Source organism: Mangifera indica, chromosome 15, assembly GCF_011075055.1.
Source record: "Mangifera indica cultivar Alphonso chromosome 15, CATAS_Mindica_2.1, whole genome shotgun sequence".
In the NCBI taxonomy this organism is placed as follows: domain Eukaryota; kingdom Viridiplantae; phylum Streptophyta; class Magnoliopsida; order Sapindales; family Anacardiaceae; genus Mangifera; species Mangifera indica.
Window position 1 is genome coordinate 9,472,834 of NC_058151.1, and position 26,218 is coordinate 9,499,051.

General features: G+C 31.4%; 1 protein-coding gene across 1 annotated transcript; it reads right to left on the reverse strand.

The window, feature by feature from the left end:
* Window positions 1-5,163: 5,163 nt before the first annotated feature.
* On the reverse strand, window positions 5,164-7,432 carry LOC123197607 (dihydrofolate reductase-like). The gene is made up of 5 exons (XM_044611934.1): window positions 7,230-7,432; window positions 6,937-7,029; window positions 6,743-6,841; window positions 5,661-5,934; window positions 5,164-5,576 (listed from the first exon to the last, which is right to left on the reverse strand). Exons 1-5 carry the CDS (start codon window positions 7,356-7,358, stop codon window positions 5,431-5,433), a joined length of 741 nt encoding a protein of 246 aa, XP_044467869.1. The 5' UTR covers window positions 7,359-7,432; the 3' UTR covers window positions 5,164-5,430.
* Window positions 7,433-26,218: the final 18,786 nt, after the last annotated feature.

The window sequence follows — 26,218 nt, forward strand, 5'->3', positions numbered from 1 at the left end:
TCTTTGATTTCAGTGACATAGCTCAAACAAGTTTTTCTATATCCGTATTATTAATTTTGTATTCAATTTAACTATGAAATTTGGTATTCTATATGTTATGCGTGTTTAGATTAAATTCAGAATTAAAGCTTACAAGATACACTTGGCAGACACTGCCATACACATTTGTCACCTTCCGTTTTGGAGAACCAAGTTCACATAAACATTTATTTTCACAGCATACATATAGAAAATTCATATACTTATCATTTCTTTTATCAATATCTAACACCTCAATTTGTATAGAAACCTAAAAAATCATCGAACATGTGAAAAATTGGCATGGATTAGGGAAAGTTGCCATAAAAGGGTGTCATCCCTAGCCTATATGCAAAAGTCATGGCACTAGAAAATAAAGAGAAAATGGGAGAGGTAATTAACACACTTCCTGGGATTTTCACTACACCCATGTAGAGATTATGATACATAAAGGTATAAATATCACAATAAATGCATACTAAACATGATTTTTTTCAAGTTCGCACTCAGACATATACAATCTCTGAATGCAAGCACTTACATGCAATTTAAAACCAAAAATTTGAGAAATAAAAATGCAGTATCGAATAATGGGAAATGACCGAATGGCCTTTTACATTTCCTAGAGGTATTGCAATCTCTCAGCCAAGGTTGAAAGAAAGCTTGGAGGGGCAACGTTTTCGAGGTTCTTCAAGTGAAGAGCTTTATTCCATCATCCTATTTTCCAGAGGAGTCAAAGGAATAGATAATTTTTCCATCTTTCTCCTTTTGAGCTTGTATGTCTTTATTCCTTTTCTTTCACCATGAAAAATGCATGTTTACATCTTCATTTTCATCTATTTTTCTTTCAAAATGGTATAAGAGCTAGAACAGCTCCTTGCATGTCCTTTTAAAGCCAAAAACATGTTTGAAATACATAAAAGTATCTTAATGTGTCATATACATGCATGCATGTGCTCCTTTTGCCTTAAAATCAATTTTTCCAAGCTTAAACTCTTCTTGAAGCTCACATCTAGACCTTCATGGTTGGAGTTTTCTTTTTCTTTTCATGTTCTAATGATTTTATGATAAATAACATGTATAATAAGGCATGTATATGGTGAAATGTTCATAGATGCATGTTAGTGTGCTTGTTTTTTACATGCATGTGCATTTTGGGTTGATAAATAAATTTTGATTCATGGAATATTGTTGCATGTCATAGCAGCCCTGTATATGGTGATATGCAATCTGATTTTGAGTTTATTTTGTGCCTGGAACATAAAGGATGTGATTTAGATCCATGTATGTATAGCTTGATATATGGTTTGGCTTTAGAATTAAAAAGAATTTGAAGCTTAAATTTATTGTATGTTTCATTTTTCATGAGTATATTATAATATGCTTTCTGTTTTGAATTCATTTTGTATATAAGATACATATTTTAGAGGCATGCAAACTTGGTATATGCATTGAAAGCATGCATACATGATGATATATTAGCTTGTGAGCATATACATGTCTTGAATGGTGCATAATAAAAATTCTGGATCTTAAAAGCTTTAATTTGGACATGCTAAATGACATTTTAATGGTAATTAAAGCATTTAGATGAAGACTATAATATATGTAATCAAGTGTAATTATATATGGTCTATATGATTATGGAGTATGGTGACATAATTTGTATGAATACTCCATGAAAGTTGATTGCTTAATTTAATTTAATTTGATTAAATGGTGGAATTTTTGCATGTATGTCAACTTGTACCAATGATGATCGGGTGTTAAAGATGTGATCTAATGTTGACATAAAATTGAATTTTTGAAGGCATGTGAAATAACTCATATGCCCTTTCGCTAGATTTAACATTGATTAAATGATGATGTCATGCACAAATACTAACTAGCCTTTAATGGTGAATAGTGTAATGGTTAGCATGAATTGAAATGATGATAAATATAATATTTTTTATATTATGCATATACCAACTAGCACCTAATGTTGATTGAGTGTGATAGTTGATATAATCATTTGATGACAATTTGAAAATTAATAATATTAAATTATTCCCATCAACATAGCTTCAGATGCTTCTGATGAAGAATGTAAGATGTTCGAAACATGGGTCGAGGACAATAGAAAAGCTCGAGGCTACATGTTAACCTCAATGAATAAATGCTCCAAACTAAGCACGAAAATATGTCAAATGCTTATGACATCCTTGCTACTTTGCATGAGTTGTATAGTGAGAACTCAATAATAGTTTAGTACAAGCTATGTGTTTTGCTCTTAAGCATGAGATTAAGGGAAAACATGCCCCCAGATGAACATGTCATAAAGATGACAAATGCAATGAGGTAATTGGACATTTGGAGTTTGTTCTACTAGATCACATTAAAGTGAATTTGATTTTATAGTCTTTCTCACCAAGTTATAAACCATTTATAACTATTACAATCCGAATCGAATAGAGTAAATACTTTCAGAGTTGTTTAATAAGGTCTAAAAGTTCTACAAGCAAGGAAAAAAAAACTTTAGATATGTGGATGTCTATATAGCTTCTACCAATAACACCAATATTAGGCCCAAAAGGCAACAAAAACACATGGGTATACATTATAGATGTGTTCACCAGACTTACTCGAATAAAGAATATTCATATAGATAGTTGTTTTAATGTCTATAAAATAAATCTTCTAAATACCATTAGTGTATAAGATCCTTTGACTCGGGATTGTCAAACTATCTCGTGTAAGAATTGATATGGTTTGACATTATCAAATGTGTTGTCATAATTTGGGTAACTGTAAAGATAGTGATTGGCCATATCATAAAATACATAGAGGTTATGGTTGACCAGTAGAAAATTTGTCACTCTTGAATACAGGAGAAGATATCTCACATAAGAATAGTAAAAAATATCTATGACTATTTGAATCTACAACCACAGTGGGAGTAGGTTGTAACCTAATTTATATTGGTCATTGATGTATATCAGTTCATGTCGAGGAACCACTGAGATAAACACAAATCTATGTCTTAGCCTCGAGAGTTATTGGTTGATGAAAGAATCGAATTACACTTAACTATAATGTTGTAAAAGCTTAAGAGATGTTCACTGACACTATATCATCTGGGCAGCCATGACACCTCATTAGAGGCTATCTTGGTTTGTGTCTAGATTTGACCCAAATGTAAACATTATCGGTTCGATAAAAAGTTTATGAGTCACACACACAAAGGACTTGAATCAAACTCAAAGGCGAGAATTGCTTATTAACAATCTTAGGGTTTAAGGACAAAAGAGAAAGATTGCGAATAGATTGGGTTTGCCCAATAAGGTTAAGAGGGCATGGTTTGACCACATCTTGACCAAGTGCATGACCATGCATCATGCAAGTTTGTTGTGTAGCTTAGTGGAGTAGTTGTTGGCCATGTACATGCATGGTGTTGATTGACACCATGCAAAAGGCAATTTGCTAGTTGTTTCACTCATGTGTTATCGATCAACATATGAGTTTTAAAGCATGTTAGCTATGCATGCCAATATGCCAATTGTGCATATGTCTTGGATGAAAGTCATGCATGATTAGACTTCTAGTTGTGCTTGGACTCCACCTATATATAAATAAGATATGCATTTGTAAAAAATAAGACACACAAAGGAGAAAAACCTAGCTCTGACTTTTGTGTTTTCTCTTCTTCCTAAGAACACAAGAACATCCAGTCAAGAGCCCTAACCTCTTTACCTAGATTTGTCTCTTTCATATTCACATGCAACATGGATACCAAGGCATTGCCTCTCGAGAGTTAGATAACGTATTATCTTAAGTCACATGAAGTTTAGAATGAGTCATCAACACAAGTATAAATCTAAAACACCTTATGGGTGTTTTTGCATGTTCATGAATTTTATGTCTAAAATAGGTATTCTGTTTAGGGTTTTTCAAGCTTGTTTTATTTTTAAAATTTTAAATTTCAATATGCTACTAGTTATCAATGCCTTGAAAAACTTACGCCAATACTATCAAGTCAAACGATTACATACACCTATGAGTCAAAGGATGTATTCTATAGATACTAAAACAACCATTCATATGAAAATTCTTAGGCCAGATTAATCTGGTGAACATGTCTATAACATATACCCATGTGTTGCATTAAGTCATCAACAAATAATTTCAACATGTGAGAATTGTCGTCACCTTTCGATAAAGTCTTTCAATACTATGATAATCTCATTTCCATTACATGTGCCATGGGTTAAGGAAATGTTAGGACTACATATGTTTCTAGAATGACTATCTAATGTGTGCATAGGATTCTCATGATTAGTTATTTTATCCTCTCTTCATAAATCTATCATTCTGAGGAGATTTGTCTGCACACAATCATAAGTTTTCATAGACAAAGTAAGTCATCCGAAATTATAAATATGACCTCTATTAAATGCACTTGTATGACTATGAGAATTGGATCAAGGACACTAACCCTAACACTTGCATCACACATAAACTTAAATGGTAGACTCTAATGAAGTGCCTAAATGATAGGTGTTGGATTCCAGAGATATTTTTAGATTTACAAATGGTTTTGGAGATATTGTGTCATTTGTGGTATGCCATGTAAATTGATTTTGGTGGCATTAGAGCGTAATTCTAAGCATGGTGTGAAAAGATTGTTGGAAGAAATCCTAATGAAAAATGTGAAATAGGAAGACAAATTTATCCTTAAATCATTTTCCTAAAAGTATACACTTTTGGAATCAAGGCTATTTGTTTTCCTTTATGTATGATTGCAACCAATTTTCCAGTTTTATTGAATTAACATTGCTTCGTTTGAATTTTATATTTTATCTTATAATAAGATATAAGCATAAGGTTAAAAATATGTAGTGTAGTTTTTACCTGAATACATAAACATTTTAATCAACAATAATTTTTATTTTTAACAATATACTTATCAAATCTATGTAGTTCCAATTTTATATTGTCCTTAATTATGCACATATATTTTTAGTTTTTCACTGCAATTTATTATGTTGTAATAATAAAATTATAATATTATATTAAAACAATATAATAACATATATAATTATTTTAATTTATAACATTTGATTTGTTTTTATTTTCTTAATTTAATAATTAAAATTATTTAAAGCATTGAAAAAAATAATCATTTAATATTTAATTAGGATTTATGTGTTAAAACGCTAGTTTTAAAACATTTACCACATATATAAACAAACACTAACACATATACATATTCGCTAGGCCACTAAATTCAGACAAACCAGTAAATTCAGACATATTGCCACCCACATATGAAAGAACTTACGCCACTCAAAAGGGATTATTTCTAGAGTTGAGAAAAAATAAATCAAAGTTCCTTAATATTTTACCCCAACAAATTGAGGCCTTGTGTTTTTATTAGGCCTGGGCCAAACCCTCTACTTGTTTCTCTCTGCTGTTCATTATAATACCAGATTCTCCATCTTTTGTTTCATTTTTGTCAACGAATTCAAACTGTATTATCTCCCTAGTCCAGCTGCGTAGTTGCTCAGTGGCCGCCTCATCTGCCCAGTATTAGAGAATAGATCTTAATTTGTGAGCAATCAAGGAATGAAATGCAATTTAAATCAAAACTACAAGTAAATTACCAAGTCTAGGGACAGTGTGGCCTTGGGGGTGCCTTATAATGAGAGGGTTTTCAAAGGCAGTGGCCAGATCCTCGGAAGGTAATTTTAGCCAATCTTTGGCTCCAATGAAGTGAACTGACTTGGCCTTAATGGTATCTTTATAAGCAACTTCACATATGTTTGGTTTCCTGAACTTTGAGCCGGAAATTGACACAAAAAATTTCAAAGGCGGATGCTCCTTCAACACCTTCCCCTGTGCTTGGTAGCCCAGCAAAAGAGCTGAAAGTGTTGCACCCTATCAAAAATAAACAGACAATTTAATATGTGAAGCAATATTATTTGTAAAAAAAAATATTTTAATTAAGGCCAAAGTACTAATTCCCACCTAAAGTATTATCTAATATAAAATTTTTACTCTTTAATTATGAAAATCTTAAACACCCATATATAGAGAGTTAAACTTGTTAGTTTCAAAGGTAAAATCGTTATTTCATTTGTAATATTAAAAATAAATTAAAATTTAATCTTCTGCCCCCCAAAACCCTAAAAACTAAAAGTTTATCCCCTAAGCCAATTTTTAAAAATTGACATTCCCCTCCTAGGGTTTAGTTTTCAAACTCTAGCACCATCTTTGGTGTCATTGTTGGTAGCCTCTCTCTCTCAAAGCTTCCTCACCCTCCAACAGTCTCTCTCCACTTAATTGGACAAAGAGGCCAACGAAGCTCCAAGATGAAGAGGCGAAGCTCTTTGTCTCTCAAGCTTCATTCAACGTTGATTGCGTGTTTAGTTAAGTGAAGAGAGATCGCCGGAGGGAGAGAAAGCTTCACGAGGGAGAGGTTGCCGACAACGATGCCGGAGTTTGAAAACTAAACTTTATGGGAGAAATGTTATTTTTTAAAATTTGGCTTATAGGGAAATTGTTAGTTTTTAGGGTTTAGGGGGAAAAAAAGATAAAATTTTAAAGGGTTATGGTTCTGTTAAATTTAACCGCCTATGGGTTGGTAAATGAGATTTTCAAAGTAAAATGATAGAAACTTGAGATTAAAGGATACTTTGGGTGGGACATAGTGCTTTGGCCTTTAATTAACAGATTTCACACAAACCTGAGAGAAGCCGAGCAAACCATCAAAAGGGCCTTTAGTGGTGATATAATCGCACAAACGAGATACACATTCTTCAAGGTTTGTGTACTCTGTGAAATCCTGATTGACAATTTCATATTCATAGAAGGGTAATTCTGTGATTTATATACATAAAAACTTAACCAAATGAAAACTAAGCAAAAGGAGACTTTTACCTCATTGAACTGGAACCATTCAAAGTACGGTGGTGGAAATATGCCTTCTATGTCAGATTTTCCCCCTGCAGGAAACAATCCATCTGGAAAATCCTATAACGGTTCATAAATATCATTATGTTGCTTCATCTCATTCTCTCAGTAAAGCTTATTTAGGAAAATTCATAAACTATATTGAGATTAAAGTCTTCAAAATTAGATTTGGCTTAATAATTAATAATTAGCATACCAATAAAAAACTTCCCTTCTTATCTATCAAAAGCACTTAATGACAGAAAGAGTATATAACATACCAACTGGAAATGGGCAAAAATAGAAGGATCCCACTTGCCAATTTGCTTCTTCAAGAAACTCCCGCTTGTTCTAAATCCGTGCAGGCATAAAATCTTCATCTTCTTCATTTCTTCCATTTGGCTTTCCATTTTAGTTGTATTTTCTTTTTGATAAATTCTTCACCAGACCCTGTGATCTATATGGTATCACTTCTTACCTTACCTACGACTGAATTTAAAGCAGCCAACTACCATTTAAGAACGTTTGGTTGGGGCATTGGCGGATTGGTGTTGCACGTGCACTTTTCAACGCTCTCTCAATTGTTAACATTTTATTGGTAAATTTAACTAATGCCAATTTCCCACTCCAATTTTGATAAAAGGACAATGTTCATACTTTCTTTGAAAAGTTCATCGGTACACCTGTATCTATATATATTTCTATTAGTAAATTTTATTAATTTTAACTATGAAATTAATGAGGATATATAAAATGTCTTTTAATAGTTATTTTCTTCCCTTCATTTTTCTTTTTCTCATTTCCTTGTAATCTTTTTGCTTCTTCCTCCATTCTCTACCCACTGTAACTTTATGATAAACTAAAATTATATATCAGTTATTCTTGAAATACGATTCTTGTAGAACGGTACTGAACAAATGCCTAAAACCAAACATTTTCAAATTGCACCTTTCATCAAGGTTTTAAAAAATAAAGTTAAAATTTTAAGTCTATACACCATTATTACCCAATTGCAGTCTTCTCCAAATCACATCATTTATTGTTAATCGAAATCAACTGAACATCAATGGTCAAGTGGAGTGTGCAACTCCAAAAGGAATTTTGCTTGAATCATACACAAATACACTTAAAATTCTCAAAGAGACCCACTAAATCTTTATCTATATAAGCAGGGAATCTATCACATTGACGAATTACTTGATGGAGCCATGCGAGTTTCGATAGTCCATGATAGAGATGGGGATGTCAAGAATGTAGCAATATTTAAACTGATGTCTAATCATCTATAACTATGAACACTTAAGAGGATGCTCCGTGTTCATGGCTCTCATTCCCAGTCAAAGTTAAGGTCAAAGAGAGTTCAAGTCAAATATAGAGTGAAAACCATCCACAAGACGCTAACACTTTTTCATAGTGCAAATTCTGGTCATTAAAGTCCTCGTTCTATAACTCGTTTGTGTCAATGTTCACGACTTTGGAATTTTAAAGGTTTTAAGTTTTAAAGAAACAAACTTCTATTCATTTGTATGGAGCGAGAAAAGAAGTCAATCGTTAAGAGGTTTGATTAAGGTTGACCTACATCAAAAAGAAAATTTTGATGTCAAGAACACTTATTCATGAGAAGGGTGATGCTCATTCACCCATTCATTCCAAGAGAAAACTATCACTTTCAAAAGTCAATGGACACTTCTCTTAAACCAATGGCTATTTCATCTCTTCCAACAACATTTGCCTATGAATTGAGCGTATTTGAAGTTGGAAAAGGTTAGATATTACATTGATTCAATCTCAAGCTCAATTCTTCTCTAAACTTAAGCATATTTTGTCCTAGTAAGCTTATGTTAGTGTATGCCCTAGGAAACATTCGTGTCATCGATTCCAAGGGCATTTTATTCTTGCATGTACATTTATATGAATTATTAATAAAAGTAGTTTTTTTGTTTATATGAATAATTTGTTTCTTTTATTTGCAATGATATAAAGTATGTAAGTGAACTCTCCGGATGACTCATTTAATATACAAACTAAGTTATCAAATTATTCCTAACAAACGTGACATTACTTGGGGAATTATATCACATAATAAGCATATCAAATACCTATGTTAAATGTCATGAAATGACATTAGTGCAGCTAATGATGATAGTCATGTCATTATGATATTTTTATGGATTAGTAGTTAAAGAACAATTTTCAAATATGACCAATAACGATAAGTCACATGGTCATTAAATCATAGTTAATAACTTATCATAAGATCGTACTAATGTGCGAAGTAATCTTTTGACCTGAGACATTATGATCAGATCTAATACAGATACTCGTGATTTGTATGATGTATATATATAGGGTTAATCACATCCTATAAGACAAACCATATTGGACATGTTTTATTTGTATATAGAGAAGAATGATACTCAAGATGAGATCTGTTGACTCAGAAAGTATTCGGTTCTTAATATATGTTGATTTAACCAGGATCTAAGTTCTAAAGCAAACATTGATAATATTGAAAATAGAATCTCTAGTCATAGTCTAATGTAAGTCATACGAAAGATATTCATAATGACAAGTTCTAAATATTTAAATTGATAATTTACATAGAATCAAAGTTAGGGTTTTGACGATCTATGAATCTAAAATTGATCCAAATTTGATAACGGAAGGATATTACCTACATAGAAGATACAATTGAGGATATTAAGTTTGATAGAGTATTTTTTCATTGTAATTTAAGGACTATGGCACATTACTAGATATTTAACATAGTCATTGGATTTTTGAATGCCTTTCAGATCATCTGAAATAAGACTCACAACTATGTCACAATAAACTTAAAGGGTCATACCAATAAACCAAGCTTTTAAAAGTAAAGATTGATTATCCAGGCTTGGCTAACATCATATAAAGGATAATAATACCTATATAAATGTTATATGAGGGGCAAAGATAACATTTTAAAGGTTAAAATGTTAGTGAGATGAAACTAGGATGCCTAAAGTATATAATTGATATACATACATGGTAAGTTCACAAATTGAGAATTTGTTGGCCAAAAAGAGAATTAACAAATTACATTTTGGCCTACCATTATAAAAAGGTGGATTTTAATTCATTTTGAAAAAGCTATTCTCTCACTAAACTAGTTCATTTTGAAAAAGCTATCTCTCACTAAACAAAACAAAAGCTCTCTCCTCTTTCTCTTGTGTGTCTTTATAACACTTGTCTTCAAAAACACACCCCTAGCAGTAATTATCCCAAAGTTATATGTCACGTGTGAATAAATCTTTAACTTAAAACACCTATTTAATATACATGAATAAATAACTCCATATATTTATTGATATTAAATAAACGTGTCAAAAGATATCCTGAAAATAAGTTTAGCAATTACAAATAAAATCATTATTCCCTATATACATAATTTCATAGAAATATTAACTAACACAATGAAATAGTTGTAGCCATTTATGCAACTCATTGTGTCGATCCCCTTGCCTCCCTACTTGCCCTATTGTCTTTATTACCTGCAAATACAAAGCAAAGAATATAGTGAGTATAAATACTTAGTCAGCATTTGTGATTTTGATGGTATTCCCTATCAACCATGCCCCAACAAAGTCTCACTGTCAAACTTGCCCCGGGCACAACAGTTGGACACTTGTCTCAAGTGCCTCTTGTAAGCATCTGTCTCATATGTACACCAGGTTTAGCACCCATTTTAGGTGCCTCTTATAACCATACCCAAGATGGACACCTATCTTAGGTGTTGCTTACCTCCTCTTAAAAAAATGAATTATTCGTATTCTACTTCCAAGGATTGAGACATCTCATCAATCAGCTCGTGTATTCTCAATACTAAAATGTCTCATCTACTGGCCTTCAATGCAACTTACCCTTATTTATATACAGTTATACCAAATTTCTAGACCTAATCTCTTATGATCCTTTTATGAATATCTTTGACAGAGTCTCATCATCTCATGTATCCATGACACCCATCTCAGGTGCCTTTTACGTCTTTGTATTGGATAGGTTATTCATCTTAGATATCTTTTATGTCCATATTCATCAAATTCAAACACTTGTCTCAAGTGTCACTCACTTCCTCATCACATATCAAATTAATTCCACTTTCTCTTTATTTGAAACTAAGGCATTTCATCAATCAATTCGAGCATTCTTAAGACCAAGACATCTTATCAACTGGCCTTTCACTCAAAACCGCTTATACACATATTTTTTACTATATTAATCTGTGAAATTTTATCAATTAAATTTGAGGAATAGACCACTTATGAAAGCACTATTCTAAGCAGTAATTCTAACCGTAAAACTCATGCATGCAGCCATACATAATCACCCATCAAGTTGTGTTATTTACCTAATCAATTTCAAAAATTAAAACTCTTAGCACATATTGATTAACTATTTTTTTGAGAGGCAACACAAGGCGTCCTTTTCATACGCAAAAATCCAATGAATATTACACAGAGGCTATTCTAATTCTTTACCATTTATTCATGGCATACAAGGTCTGGGCATATTCCTAGCTATTACAGTTTCATATGGCACAAGTGCACCATAACATATGTGTATGCACACAAGCCAACGCAACCCTAAATTACATATATTCAAAAATACATATATTGTGCATACAGTTGTTCACTGAGACACAAATTAAAGTCAGCAGAGAATTTGTTTTTCCTAGGGTGGATACCTCACGTCCAGTATATGTACCACCAATCCTATATGCGCACTACATGACTGGATGAAGTATCAACCCTGTGAGAGATGCATGGCAACACTCCTAGAAACATTGATCATGCACCTTGTTCCAAGTCTAGTTTTAGGTAACACCAAATGATGATCTAGCAAAGACATCGTTATGTGACTCTAGTGCTTGGATATGTTAGAAATTTTGTATATGGGCTAACATTAATTATGTTTTGATTACATAAAACTGGGTAATTGAATAGTCTAACGCCAGTTTATAGATGAACTTAAGTGATCAATAAAGATATGTCTAACACACTTAAAAGTTATCAGTTTGGGTGGACGGTTTAGTATGGGTCTTCAGTTATTGGACCTTTAATAGAAGGGTCTAAGTAATATCTTATTAATTGGTTAGGTCCCCACTATAAAACATAATTCTAATACGCTTACCTATTCAAAACTATCATAGGGAGGTTTTTAGAGTAGAAGACTTGTCATAATATATTTTCAAGTTTCAAATGATTTCTTAAGATCTTCAGTTTTAGAGACATGACTCAAACAGGTTTTTTATATCCCTAATTGCTGATTTTGTATTCTATTTGATTTTGAAATTCAGTGCTCTACATTCTATGCATGTTTAGATTAAATTTAGAATTAAAGCTTACATATAGTATCAGAGCCAATTGACCTAGATATAGAATTTGAATTTCTATGAGACTTTAAAATTGGGTTTATTCTACATTAAATTTTAGGGTTTATTATTATTATTATTATTTAGTTCATGTGCTATTGAAAAAACATAGAAACAAACCCTAGAATTTATAATAGTACACGTCGAAGGCAACACCGCTGTATTCATTACCGATGTGAGTCATGGCGATCATGGCAGTGTCTTCCCTATGCTAGAGTGCAGCTGATGACAGGAGATGATTGAACAAGTATCGAGTTTTCCAATCTTATTGGTACTAGTTGTTGCCATGTAATCATGGACAACACCATCGTTCGCATCCTCTTTGATGTCAAAAAAGTGATGAAAAATCAACCTAGCATCATCAACGATTGAACTAGTGGTTGGTAGTGGTAGAATCAAACGACAAAAATTAGTGGTTAGGGTTTTTTGGTTATCGGTTGGAATCAAGTTTCCCCAACCCAATTATCGAACCTAAAGGGTTGAATAACTCATTTGACCAAATTTGGTCAAGCTAAGTTGTTTGACCCGAGCAGCAAATAGGCCAACCTGATCCATGCAAATCGAGTACTCTATGCGTGAATCCATGTGCCATAAAGATGTCTTAGGGCATGTGATAGCACATGACAACATGTCTATCATTTTGGCGATGTCTAGAAAAGCATGACATGTCCTTTCTAGAGCGTAGTGGTACGTATAATATTGTTTGCTTGTTGTGTTAGTGTGTTTTACTCTTTTAAGTCTTAAAGTTATTAAATTTCAACTATTTTAGGTAAAATTTATCAAATTATTTTCAAAACATTTGGTGCAACAAACTTAGGAAAAGATTGTCAGAGGTTATAATGTATTAGATCTCATGAAATCTTAAATTGGAGCAACATAACTTTGTATCAAGGGATAATTTGAGTTCTTAGAATATTGATTGCTAAAGTGACACATTTTGAGGTTTACAAAATATTCCTTTCAAGAATGATACATTTGGTAATTTTAATGCATATAATTTTCTATCCAAAGATGGTCATTGTGTGTATTAAATCTAAAGGAAACATAAGGTTAATTATAGAAATTAACCGATCCCATAAATTAGAGAATGAACTATAATCTAAAAATATATCTGTTTGAAGGTGATATTTTTCAAATATCATATATTCTAAAGGTCCTCATAAAATTTTTATCCTATCATGAAGATAATGAATTATAATCTAAAAAATATATCTACCCAAAGGTGATATTATTTTCAAACATCATATGTTCTAAAAGTCTTCATAAAGTTTATATTTAACCTTGTGTTTATAACCCTTATTGCATGTTATTTTTTCTTCCCAAAGGTGAGTTGATGATGATACCCAAAGAATCCCTATAAGGTGTAACTTATCAAGTTTCATTGTTTATTTTAAAGCTACTTTAATTAATTGTTGCTCATGTTTTAATTTGTCGCATTATCTTCTTTTAGTCTTTATTTCTCTGAACAATAGCAACAGTACTGTTGAGGTCCTCACTAGAGGCAATTTTAAGCAATAAAGGCAAGCTATTGAATTTGTTATGAGTATGGGTGATTAGGATATGACACTTGTCAAGATAAGCTAACTAATACTACTGATATGAGTGCCATTGAAGTGAAAGATTTATTCGCTAAGTGGGAGAGGTCAAATCGTTTATGCATGATAGTTATAAAAAAAAATTGTAATTGAACATCTTTTTAGTGGGCTATCAATTAAGGGGACTAATAAAGAATTCTTTACTATTGTAGGAAAACGATTTCAAATCTCTAACAATGTTGAAGCCTTATTTCTTATTACTGAGTTGATTAGTATGAGATACACAAAGTTTGGGGGTGTTAAAGATTATATATTGAAGCTTGTTCACATTCAAGACAAACTCAAGAATCATAAAATCTTTATACCTAATGAATTCATTATTAATCATGCCCTAGCTATCTTACCTCAAACTTTTTCTCAACTTAAGACAGCTTATAACACCACATAAGGAACCTAGATCTTGGATAGTCTGATTACTAAGTATGTTGCTGAAAAATGTAAAATCCAGAGGGAAAAAGGTGATGTGGTTCTTTTTGTCTCTCATTCTAAGGATGATCATGGTAAGAAAAACTATAAAAAATGAGAGTTTAATCCTACAACTCCTAAAAATGATAAAATAAAAGGCATAGTCAAGGTCAGAAAAATACAAATGCAATAGAGGAAAAAGATCTTGTTAAGTGTTTCTTTTGTAAGAAAAAAGACCATATGAAGAAGAATTGTATGAAATATAAGTTTTTGGCTAGAAAAGAGAGGTAATCCACTAAGTCTTATGTGCTTTGAATCTAATTTTGTTGATATATCACCAAATTCTTGGTGTCTTGATAATGGAGCAACCATGCATGTTACTTTTACCTTATAGGGGTTTAAAAGCAAAAGAAGACTAAGTGACGCTGAGAGGACACTTAGAGTTAGAAATAATGGAGAAGTTGAAGTTGAATATATAAGAGTTGTTTACCTTAGGTTGAAAGTGGTTTTGAGTTAATTTTAGAAAATGCATTTTATGTACCTTCATATAGAAGAAATTTTATTTTAGTTTCGACTTTGGATAAGTGGGGATTTTGTTTTAAGTTTGAAAAATCTTCGGTTGCATTATCTTTGAATTCTAAAGTTTGTTGGTAAGTGTGTTATAGATAATGGATTGTATTGTGTGTATTTAGCTCAAACTAATACTCTTGTTTTTATGAATGTTGAAAATAATGTGCGAAAAAGATTTTTGATTGATGAAAAATCCCTTTTATTATGATATAAAAACTTGGATATATCTCTATGAAAGGATTGAGAGACTAATAAAAGATAATATCCTTCCCTTATTAAATTCTGAAGATCTAGATACTTGTGTTGATTACATTCGGGGAAAATTCACCAAGACTTAAAAAAAGAAGGCAACTCGTAGTTCAAATTTATTATAAGCAATTCATACTAATATAAATGGGCCCTAAACTATTATAATTTGTGGTTGTCAATATTTTGTTACTCTTCTTGATGACTTCTCTCATTATGGTCTCTTCCATTTAATTAAAGAATAATCTAATGTCTTGGAGAAATTTAAGATCTTAAGAACTAAAGTGGAAAAATAATTGAAGAAAGTTATTAAGGTGGTAAGATTTGACCATGGGGGTGAGTATTATAGGAGACATGGAGATTCAGGTCAAAGGCTAGTTTGTTAAGTACTTATAAGAATGTGGGATTGTTACTCAATACACCATGCTTAAGAGTCTTGATCAAAATGGCATGGCAGAAAGGCGTTAGCACACACTTATACATACGATAAAGGCCATGATGAGTATGACTAATTTGCTTGAATACCTTTAGGGAGAGTTAATCAAAATGGTCTCATGCATTTTGAGCAGAGTTCCTAGTAAGTCAGTCTCCAAAACACCTTTTGTGTTACAGACTAATAGAAAGTCCAACTTTAACCATTTTTGACTTTGGGGTTACCCTTTTAAGGTTAGGAATTATAATCCTATTAAGAAAAAGCTAAATCCTCACTTCATTAGATGTTACTTTGTTGGATACCCATCCCACTCTAAAGGATACAGGTTTTACTATCCTTCATGTGGCATAAGAATAATTGAGTCCCAAATTGCTAAGCCTTGAATTTGATATTTATGATACTTCATTGTCCACTGAGATTCCTATTATTATTAGTTCTCCTGTCAAGGATTATGAAAAAGTTGTCACCTTTCTTATGTCTCTTTCCTCTGAGATAAATGATTATGTCCAAAGAGAAACAACTGAAACTCAAGAAACCCTTACACCATAAACTAAAATTCCTAAAAATATAACTTAAGATCCTGTAGTTGAAGTACCTCTTTAAAGATCAACAACACAAAGAAAGGATGTCATTTCAGATATCTATCTTTATTTAACTGAAAATGAGTATCATATTGGAGATATAAATAATCCAATTTTGTTCCTTAAAGCAATTAAAAGTTCAAGTGGAAAAATATGGATGAAAGTTATGGAAGATAAAATGCAATCCATGAAGGAAAATAAGATTTAGGATCTTGTGGAGCTACTTGAAGGTTTCAAGCCTATTAGTTGTAAATATGTCTTTAAAACTAAAAAAGATTCTAAGGGAAAGATAGATAGATTCAAAGCAAGATTGGTTATAAAAGGGCTTACTCGAAGAGAAAGGATTAACTTCAATGAGACATTTTCACTTGTAGTCTCAAAGGATTTGTTCAAAATTATAATGGCCTTATAGTACATTTTGATTTGGAGCATCATCAGATGGATGTAAAGATAGTTTTTTCTTAATGGAAATCTTAATTAGAAGGTGTATATGAACCAACTAAATGGTTTTGTGGTTGAAAGGAAACAATATATGACATCTAGACTTAAAATGTCTATGGTTTAAAATAGGCTTCTTGGCAATGGTATCTTAAGTCTGATGAGGTTGTGACCTCACATGACTTCATTGAAAATAAATTTGATTAGTGTGTGTATATGAAGATCAGTGAGACTAAGTTTATTTTCTTGGTATTCTATGTTGATGACATTGTTTGCTTGTGAGTAGTGATCGTAGTATGTTTTATGAGACTAAGTAGTTTCTATCTAGAGCCTTTGACATGAAAGATCTTTGGGAAGTTTCTTTTGTTCTTGGCATTGAAATCTACCGAGATAGAAACCGTGGTTTGTTCAACTTATCTCTAAATGCATATATTAAGCGTGTTCTTAAAAGATTCCAAATGCAAGATTGTAAAGCTAGTAATGTACCTGTTGTAAAAAAAGATATGTTTAATAACAAGCAGTGTCCTCAAAATGTTATTAAAAGGGCATTTATGAAACATAAACCACATATTAGGATGATTTGGAGTCTGATTTATACCTAAGTGTGAACGAGACCTGACATAGTTTTTGTTATGAATGTTCTTGGCTGATATGTTATTGATCTTGGTTCTGATCATTAGGTAGCAACAAAGAAAATCATGAGATATATTGTAGAGGACTAAAGATTTCATACTTATGTATAAAAGAATGGAAACTCTTAAGATAGTAGGATATTCTAATTTAGACTTTAGTAAATGTCCTGATGACTTCAAATCTACTTCAAGGTACATGTTTATGTTTGCAGGTGGGGCTATATCCTATAAAAGTGTCTAGTAGACATCAGTAACATCTTTAACCATGTATGTAGAATTTATTACTTGTCATAAGGCATCTCCCATGTCATATGGTTGAAGAATTACATCTTTAAGTTTTGAGTGGTTGACTCTATTTTTAGTCTGCTTATGATAATTATACAGTTATGTTTTTTTGCAAGAACAATAAAGTCAATAGCAAGTCAAAGTGTATAGAGATAAAATAATTTACAATCAGGTACCTCATAAAGAAATAAGACATCATTGTGGAGCACATTAGTACTGATGCTATATTGGTCAATCCTCTAACCAAAGGACTTAGATCCATTGTTTTTAAAGGTCATGTAATGAATTTGGGTTTGTTAGAATCTTTTAATGCCTTAGGTTAATAAGAGTCTTAAAGTAATTTTGGGTTATTTTCTATTGACTTTATGACATTATTTTAGATTGGATGATTTATTGTAATGATGAGTTTTGCAAAACTGATTATACGGATGGTTGATTATATATTTATCTATATATGGATATATGTGCATGTATAAGGTTACGATACAACATGCATCTCAAGATAAGGTTTTCATTGAGAATAACAATTGTATGAGTATGTTTCATAAGTCTCAAGCAAAATTGAAACATAAACGCTTCATTTGAAGCAAAAGGATTTTCTTGTCTCTTTTGAAACATAAAAGTTAAAGAGAAATCATAAAGAGAACTGATAGAGATATGACATTGCTTATGATTGCCTTGTTAGGTGTTATTCTGCCACACTCCTAGACTTGATCCATATTGATTTGATTATTAATAATTGTAATCGAGAACAATTATGTGTCAATATAGTAGATAAGTAATGTCTTAGTTCGTTATTGGTGATCATATCAACTAGATTGTTTATTATAGTATAATTTATCTTTAGACTAATTTGTTTTATAAAATAGTGACTACTTAAAATTAAAAATATTGATTACCTAAAAGTCAAAATTGTTTTCTTATTCTTAAAACAAAACAAAAATAATTAATGTTGTCCAAATGGGAGAATGTTAGAAATTTCTGATATAGGCTAACAATAATTACATTTTGATTTCATAAAACTGGGTAATTAAATAGTCCAATATCAGTTTACATATGGGTTTAAGTGATCAATAAAAACATGTTTAATACACTTAAAAGTTTTTGATTTGGTGGATGGTTTAGTGTGGGTCTTCAATTATTAGACCTTTAATGGAAGGGTCCAAGTAATATCTTATAAATTGGCTAGGTCCCTACTTCAAAACCTAATTCTGATATGTTTATCCATTAAAAGCCATCATAAAGAGGTTTATAGAGTGGAAGACCTATCATAACGTATTTTCAAGTTTCAGGTGACTTCTAAAGATCTTCGGTTTCAGAGACATAGCTCAAACAAGTTTTTCTATATCTGTATTATTAATTTTGTATTCAATTTAATTATGAAATTCGGTATTCTATATTTTATGTGTGTTTAGATTAAATTCGGAACTAAAGCTTACAAGATACACTTGGCGAACGCTGCCATACACATTTGTCACCTTCCGTTTTGGAGAACCAAGTTCATAGAACCATTTATTTTCACAGCATACATATAGAAAATTCATATACTTTGTAACATCCGAATTCAGGTGTGTCAGTAAACTCCACTTCCAAAATTACCCCTAGAGTTGATTTTATAACTTGTTGTGTAAAGAAATTGCAAAAGAATTATAGAAAACTACTAAATGAGCAATATTTTTCAAAGGGGGTAAAATGGTCATTTTATAAAGATTCAAGGGACAAAGTGGGAATTAAAATTGAAGGGCACACTTGAAATTAGATGGTGGTGCTAAGGGTTTTTGGTAATTGGCTAAGGATAAAATAGTAATTCATGGAAAAGATTAAGGGCAAAATGGTCCAATAGGCTTATAAACTTATTTCAATTCATTTCCTTCTTCATTTTAGCCGAGACCTCCATTCTTTATAGCTAAGCTTTTTCCCTTAACCAAAATTCACTAAAAAACCTAGCTAAACCATCTAATTTTCAGTGCCTCCAGTTATAAAAAGTGTAGATCTGTCAATTCTGATCAGTTCTAAGGTAAGAAATTTAATTTTTAAGATATGTCAAGTTTAGGGTTTTGATGAATGATCATATTTTTGGTTGATTAAGGTTCCCAGAAAGAAGAAAAGAAGGTGAATAAGCTTAAATCACTAAATTAGCAAAGAAAATGTAAGAATTTCATACTTTACATACTTGAAGTAAATTTGAGTTAGGTTATTTAAATAACCTTTACTTATATAAGTGTGTAAGGTATTAGAATTAAGGTGATTTATGCTTAAAAGGATAAAGAAATTCATTAGGAGATGTAATTTTTGGCCATAAGAGTAAAAAGGTAAATTTTGGCCATAAGGGCAAAAATGTCATTTTATGTGATATAGGTTAATTTTGCTTAATTATGTGCAGAATATGTGTAATAACCCTTATATTAAGCCTACATTGTATATTTTGAAATTAATTAAATGTATGAGATATATAAATGCATGAGAAGAGACTATGATGTTTGATAAGGAATGAAAAGAATAAGGGAAAACAATGAATGGGTATATCTTATATTATGATTATATATGCATACATGAGGAATCATAACATATACATGATTTAGAAAAAAATAAAGAAAGAGGAAAAATATTTTCTAATCATGCATGCTTTCAGAAAATGGAAAATAAATATTTTTGGTTTTATAATGACTCATATGATACAGGAAAGCAGAAAACATACTTAAAATCCTTACACGCAAGCTATACTGTGTGGACAGCAAAGAAAATAATTGGTTGTACTGTGTGGACAACCAGCTGTACTGTGTGGACAGCAAAGAAAAAATCTCAGCTGTACTGTGTGGACAACAAAAGAAAAATATCAGTTGTACTGTGTGGACAGCAAAAGAAAAATATCAGCTGTACTGTGTGGACAGCAAAAGAAAAATATTAGCTGTACTGTGTTGACAGCAAAGAAAAAAAAATATGCGTGTAAGAGAGAATTATACTTTGTATGGTGACTGCAAGTACTGTCATATGTAGTCTAGACCAGTCAATGAGAAAGAGAGAGAAACAAATTAGTAAATATTTTATGAAAGTCATTTGCATTAGAATTATGCATACAAGCCTGTGTGGCTGATAAAGAGTTGAGAAAGATGTACGATCAAAAAATAGAAATGTCATGGCACTCATACATGCATAAATCATAACGAGTGAATCATATTTGTATAGTAAGGAAATGAATAAATGTGTGAAAGAAAAGAATTATGATATGTGTTAAATGCGTGTTTTGTGTCAATTATTTTGTTGTAAATAGTTCAGACACGCTGAATATGGAAAAGATTAGAAAAAGATTAGTACTGGTATAAAACGCTTTAAGTGTTGAGTATGATTTTCTTACTGAGCCATAGTCGCTCACTCCGTTTAATTTAATATTTTACAGGTAAAGAAATGCAGCAAAAGTTCCCGGGGAGCACTAGTGAGACATGAAGCTAAGGGAGGAAGGCACCATAATTTTGTTGACTTAAATGTTATGATGTATATGTAATATATATATATATATATATGACTAGTTTTGAAAATTGGTTATAAAGTTTATGTGGGTGATAATTTTTATGATAGTTATTATTATGTACTTATTTTATTTATTATGATTATGTGATAAAAATCCAGTCGATTGGTAGGACTGGTTTATGTGAATTGTTAATTGGGAGTGTTACAGGGCATAATTAAATAGAGAAAAAAAATTCTCCGGGCCCTCTAAAATAGGGGAACTCATGCCGTTTTTCTGTAACACACCCAATGGTTAGGAGAGGTTACATACTTACCATTCCTTACATCTATATCTAACACCTCAATCTGCATAGAAACCCAAAAATTCATCGAACATGTGAAAAATTGGCATGGATTAGGGAAATTTGCCATGAAAGAGTGCCATCTCTAGCCTATATGCAAAAGTCATAGCACTAGAAAATAAAGAGAAAATGGAAGAGGTAATTAACACGCTTCCTAGGATTTTCACAACACCCATGCAGAGATTGTGATAAATAAAGGCATAAATATCACAATAAATGCATACTAAACAGGATTTTTTTTCTAGTTCGCACTCAGACATACATAATCTCTGAATGCAAGCACTTACATGCAATTTAAAACCAAAAATTTGAGAAATAAAAAAGTAGTATTGAATAATGGAAAATGACCGAATGGCCTTTTACATTTCCTAAAGGTATTACAATCTCTCGGCCAACGTTGAAAGAAAGCTTAGAGGGATAACCTTTTGGAGGTTCTTCAAGTGAAGAGCTTTATTCCATCATCCTATTTTCCATAAGAGTCAAAGGAATAGATAATTTCTCCATCTTTCTCCTTTTGAGCTTGTATGTCTTGATTCTTTTTCTTTCACCATGAATAATGTCTATTTACATCTTCATTTTCATCTATTTTTCTTTCAAAATGGTATAAGAGCTAGAACAACTCCTTGCATGTCTTTTTCAAAGCCAAAAACATGTTTGAAACACATAAAAGTATGTTAATGTGTCATATACATGCACGCATGTGCTCCTTTTGCCTTAAAATCAATTTTTCCAAGCTTAAACTCTTCTTGAAGCTCACATTTAGACCTTCATGGTTGGAGTTTCTTTTTCTTTTCATGTTCTAATGATTTTATGATAAAGAACATGTATAATAAGGCATGTATATGGTGAAATGTTCATAGATGCATGTTAGTGTGCTTGTTTTTTACATGCATGTGCATTTTGGGTGGATAAATACATTTTGATTCATGGAATATTGTTGCATGTCATGGCAGCCCTGTCTATGGTGATATACAATCTGATTTTGAGTTTATTTTGTGCTTGGAACATAAAGGATGTGATTTAGATCCATGTATGCATAGCTTGATATATAGTTTGGCTTTAGAATTAAAAAGAATTTGAAGCTTAAATTTATTGCATGTTTCATTTTTCATGAGTATATTATAATATGTGTTTTGTTTTGAATTCATTTTGTATATAAGATACATATTTTAGAGGCATGCAAACTTGGTATATGCATTGAAAGCATACATACATGATGATATATTAGCTTGTGAGCATATACATGTGTTGAATGGTGCATAATAAAAATTCTGGATTTTAAAAGCTTTAATTTGGACATGCTAAATAATGTTTTAATGGTAATTAAAGCATTTAGATGAAGACTATAATGTATGTAATTAAGTGTAATTACATATGATCTATATGATTATGGAGTATGGTGACATAATTTGTATGAATACTCCATGAAAGTTGATTGCTTAATTTAATTTAATTTGATTAAATGGTGGAATTTTTGCATGTATGTCAACTTGTACTTATGATACTCTTAGGCGAATCCCACATCGGCAAAGTACGGGAGAGATGCTGGGTTTGTCTATACTTTGTCTATGTATCCCACATCAATTAGTGGTGGGAGAATTTGACTAGTTAAATAGCCTGTGAGCTCCTTAAACTGTTAAGACGCGTTTTAGGTTGTAAAGCCCAGAAGCAAAACCATGATGGACTGTTTGTCTAAAATGGACAATATCTTAACAGTGAGCCAGGTTATTAGACCAGGGATGTTACAGTACTAATAATGATCAGGTGTTAAAGATGTGATCTAATGTTAACATAAAATTGAAGTTTTGAAGGCATGTGAAATAACACATATGTCCTTTTGCTAGAATTAACATTGATTAAATGATGATGTCATGTACAAATACTAACTAGCCTTTAATGGTGAATGAGTGTGATGGTTGGCATGAAGTGAAATGATGATAAATATAATATTTTTTATATTATGCATATACCAACTAGCACCTACTGTTGATTGAGTGTACTAGTTGATATAATCATTTGATAACAATTTGAAAATTAATAATATTCAATTACTTCCCATCAACATAGCTTCAGATGTTTTTGATGAAGAATGTAAGATGTTCGAAGCATGGGTCGAGGACAATAGAAAAGCTCGAGGCTACATGTTAACATCAATGAATAGAAAGCTTCAAACTAAGCACGAAATTATGTCAAATGCTTATCACATCCTTGCTACTTTGCATGAGTTGTACAATGAGAACTAAAGAATAGTTGAGCACAAGCTATGTGATTTGCTCTTAAGCATGGGATGAAGGGAAAGCATGCTCCTAGATGAACATGTCATAAAGATGATAAATACAATGAGGCAATTGGACATTTGGAGTTTGCTCTACTAAACCACATCAAAGTGAATTTGATTCTACAGTCTCTCTCATCACTTTATAAACCATTTATAACTATTAAAATCCGAATCGGATAAAGCGAATACTCCCAGAGTTGTTTAATGAGCTCTAAGAGCTCTACAAGCAAGGAAAAAAAGACTCTAGATATGTGGATGTCTATATAGCTTCTACCAATAGCACTAATATTAGGCCCAAAAGGCAACAAAAACAAAGTCCAAATGTTGGACCTAAAAAAAAGAATTTTAAGAAAGGGAAAGTGTTTCCTTTGTCAACAAAATGAACATTGAAAAGGAATTATCCCTTATACATGACAACCTTAAGAACAACAAAATAGGTATAATCCATTGTCAAGTCATTGAATTTGAATTAAGTTTGGATTCAAATAATCATTCTTGGATCATAGATTCAACAACTACATCTCAAGTGTGTGGTTTCATACAGACACTACAGAATGGTTCTATTTTGTCACAAGACGAGATCATTTTGAAGATGGACAATAGAGCAAAAGTTGCAACCGAAGTCATGGGAACTTGCCAAGTTAGACTACCATCAAGACACATTTTAAGGCTTTATAATGTTTTGTATTTTGCAAAAGCCACTAGAAATATCATTTCCATTTCCGAATTATGTAAGCTTCATTACAATGTTTGATTTAATATAAATGAACATTTGATATTTTGTGAAAATATTGTAGTGGGAACATATTTATGTAAGCTATAAATACAAATTGTCCATATGTATTGGAATTGAATGATTATCATATAAATTATGTTACTAAAAAAAGAATTTGAAATGACGCAAACCCCAAGGTTCTATGGCACTATAGATTAGGTCATACTGGAGAAAGAAAATTAGTTCAACTTGTAAAAAATGGGCTTTTAAGTTCATTGGGTTCTAAACTTTATCCAATCTATGAATCTTGTCTCCAAGGTAAGATAACCAAATCTCCCTTCAAGAGTAAAGGGGAACGTGCTAAAGAATTATTAGAGTTAATACATACAAATGTATGTGAACCATTTAAACACATGGCTAGAGGGAGGTTCTCACTATTTCAATAACTTTACTGATAATCATTCTCAGTACGGGTATTTGTATTTGATAAAATACAAATTAAAATCCATTGAAAAATTTAGAGAATTCAAAAATGACATAAAAAAAGAAACTAGAAAGAGTATTAAAATTGTATAATTAGATCATGGAAAAGAATAACTGAGTATAGAATTTCAAGAATTATTGAAGGACAAAGGAATTATTTCCCAAATGACTACTTCATACAAACCTTAGCTTAATAGTGTATCTGAAAAGAGAAATTGTACTTTATTAAATATGGTATGATCAATGGTAAGCTTTATTGACTTGACAATGTCATTTTAGAGATACGCCCTCTAGACCATTATGCATATCTTGAATCGGATACCATCAAAATAAGTCCAAAAAACATCATAGGAGTTATGGTATTCTAAATGCCTAAGTTTTAATTATATAAAAATTTGGAAATGTCCAACTTATGTCAAAGTAATTAAATTAGATAAGTTAGTTGATAGATCAGAGAAAGATCAATTTATAGGATATCCTAAAAATAGTTTAGGATATTACTTTTACTTCCCAACTGATCAAAAAATAATAGTTTGTAAAAAATACACATTTTCTCTAGAATGAGTTCTTGGAAGAAGATGGTTAAGGAAGAAATGTTGAGCTTAAGAAAGATTCCAAAAAGCCTCAAATTGAAATCACTAAAGTTGAACCATGTATTAAGCAAACCTTAGTATCATATACTACGATGCTAACATGAAGATCTTCTAGGGTATCTAGACCTCCAGATAAATACAATTTTCTTCATGAGTAGGATTTTAAATCATGTTTAATTAGAGAAATAGATCATGATAATGATCTTAGAAACTATGAGAAAGTTGTATTGGATATAGATTCAAAATGATGGCTAAAACAATGAATTCTAAAATAGAATTCATGCATGCTAATCAAGTCTAAACACTTGTTGATCCACCAAAAAGAATTATTCTTATTGGTTATAAGTTTTCAAGAGAAAGATTAATAAGGATGGACAAGTGAAAACCTATAAGGCACGACTAGTAGCAAAAGGTTATACTTAGAAATAAGGTTTCAATTATGACAAAACTTTTTCACCCATGGTTATGATTATATCCATCCGACTAATGCTAGCTATCGTAGCATACCATGATTATGAAATCTAGCAAATGGATGTCAAAATCGTCTTTCTCAATGAATTATACATTGAACAACCTATAGATTTTGTATTTGCCTTTGAAAGACATAAGGTATGCAAGTTGTATTGATCCATTTATGGATTTATGGATTCAAGCAAGCTTCCATAGGTTGGAATTTCTTATTTGATGAAATAATCAAATCATTTGATTTTAAAAAGAATCCGAATGACCCTATATTTAAGAATGGGTTAAGGATTATGTCATAACATTCCTCATATTATATGTAGATGACATACTATTAA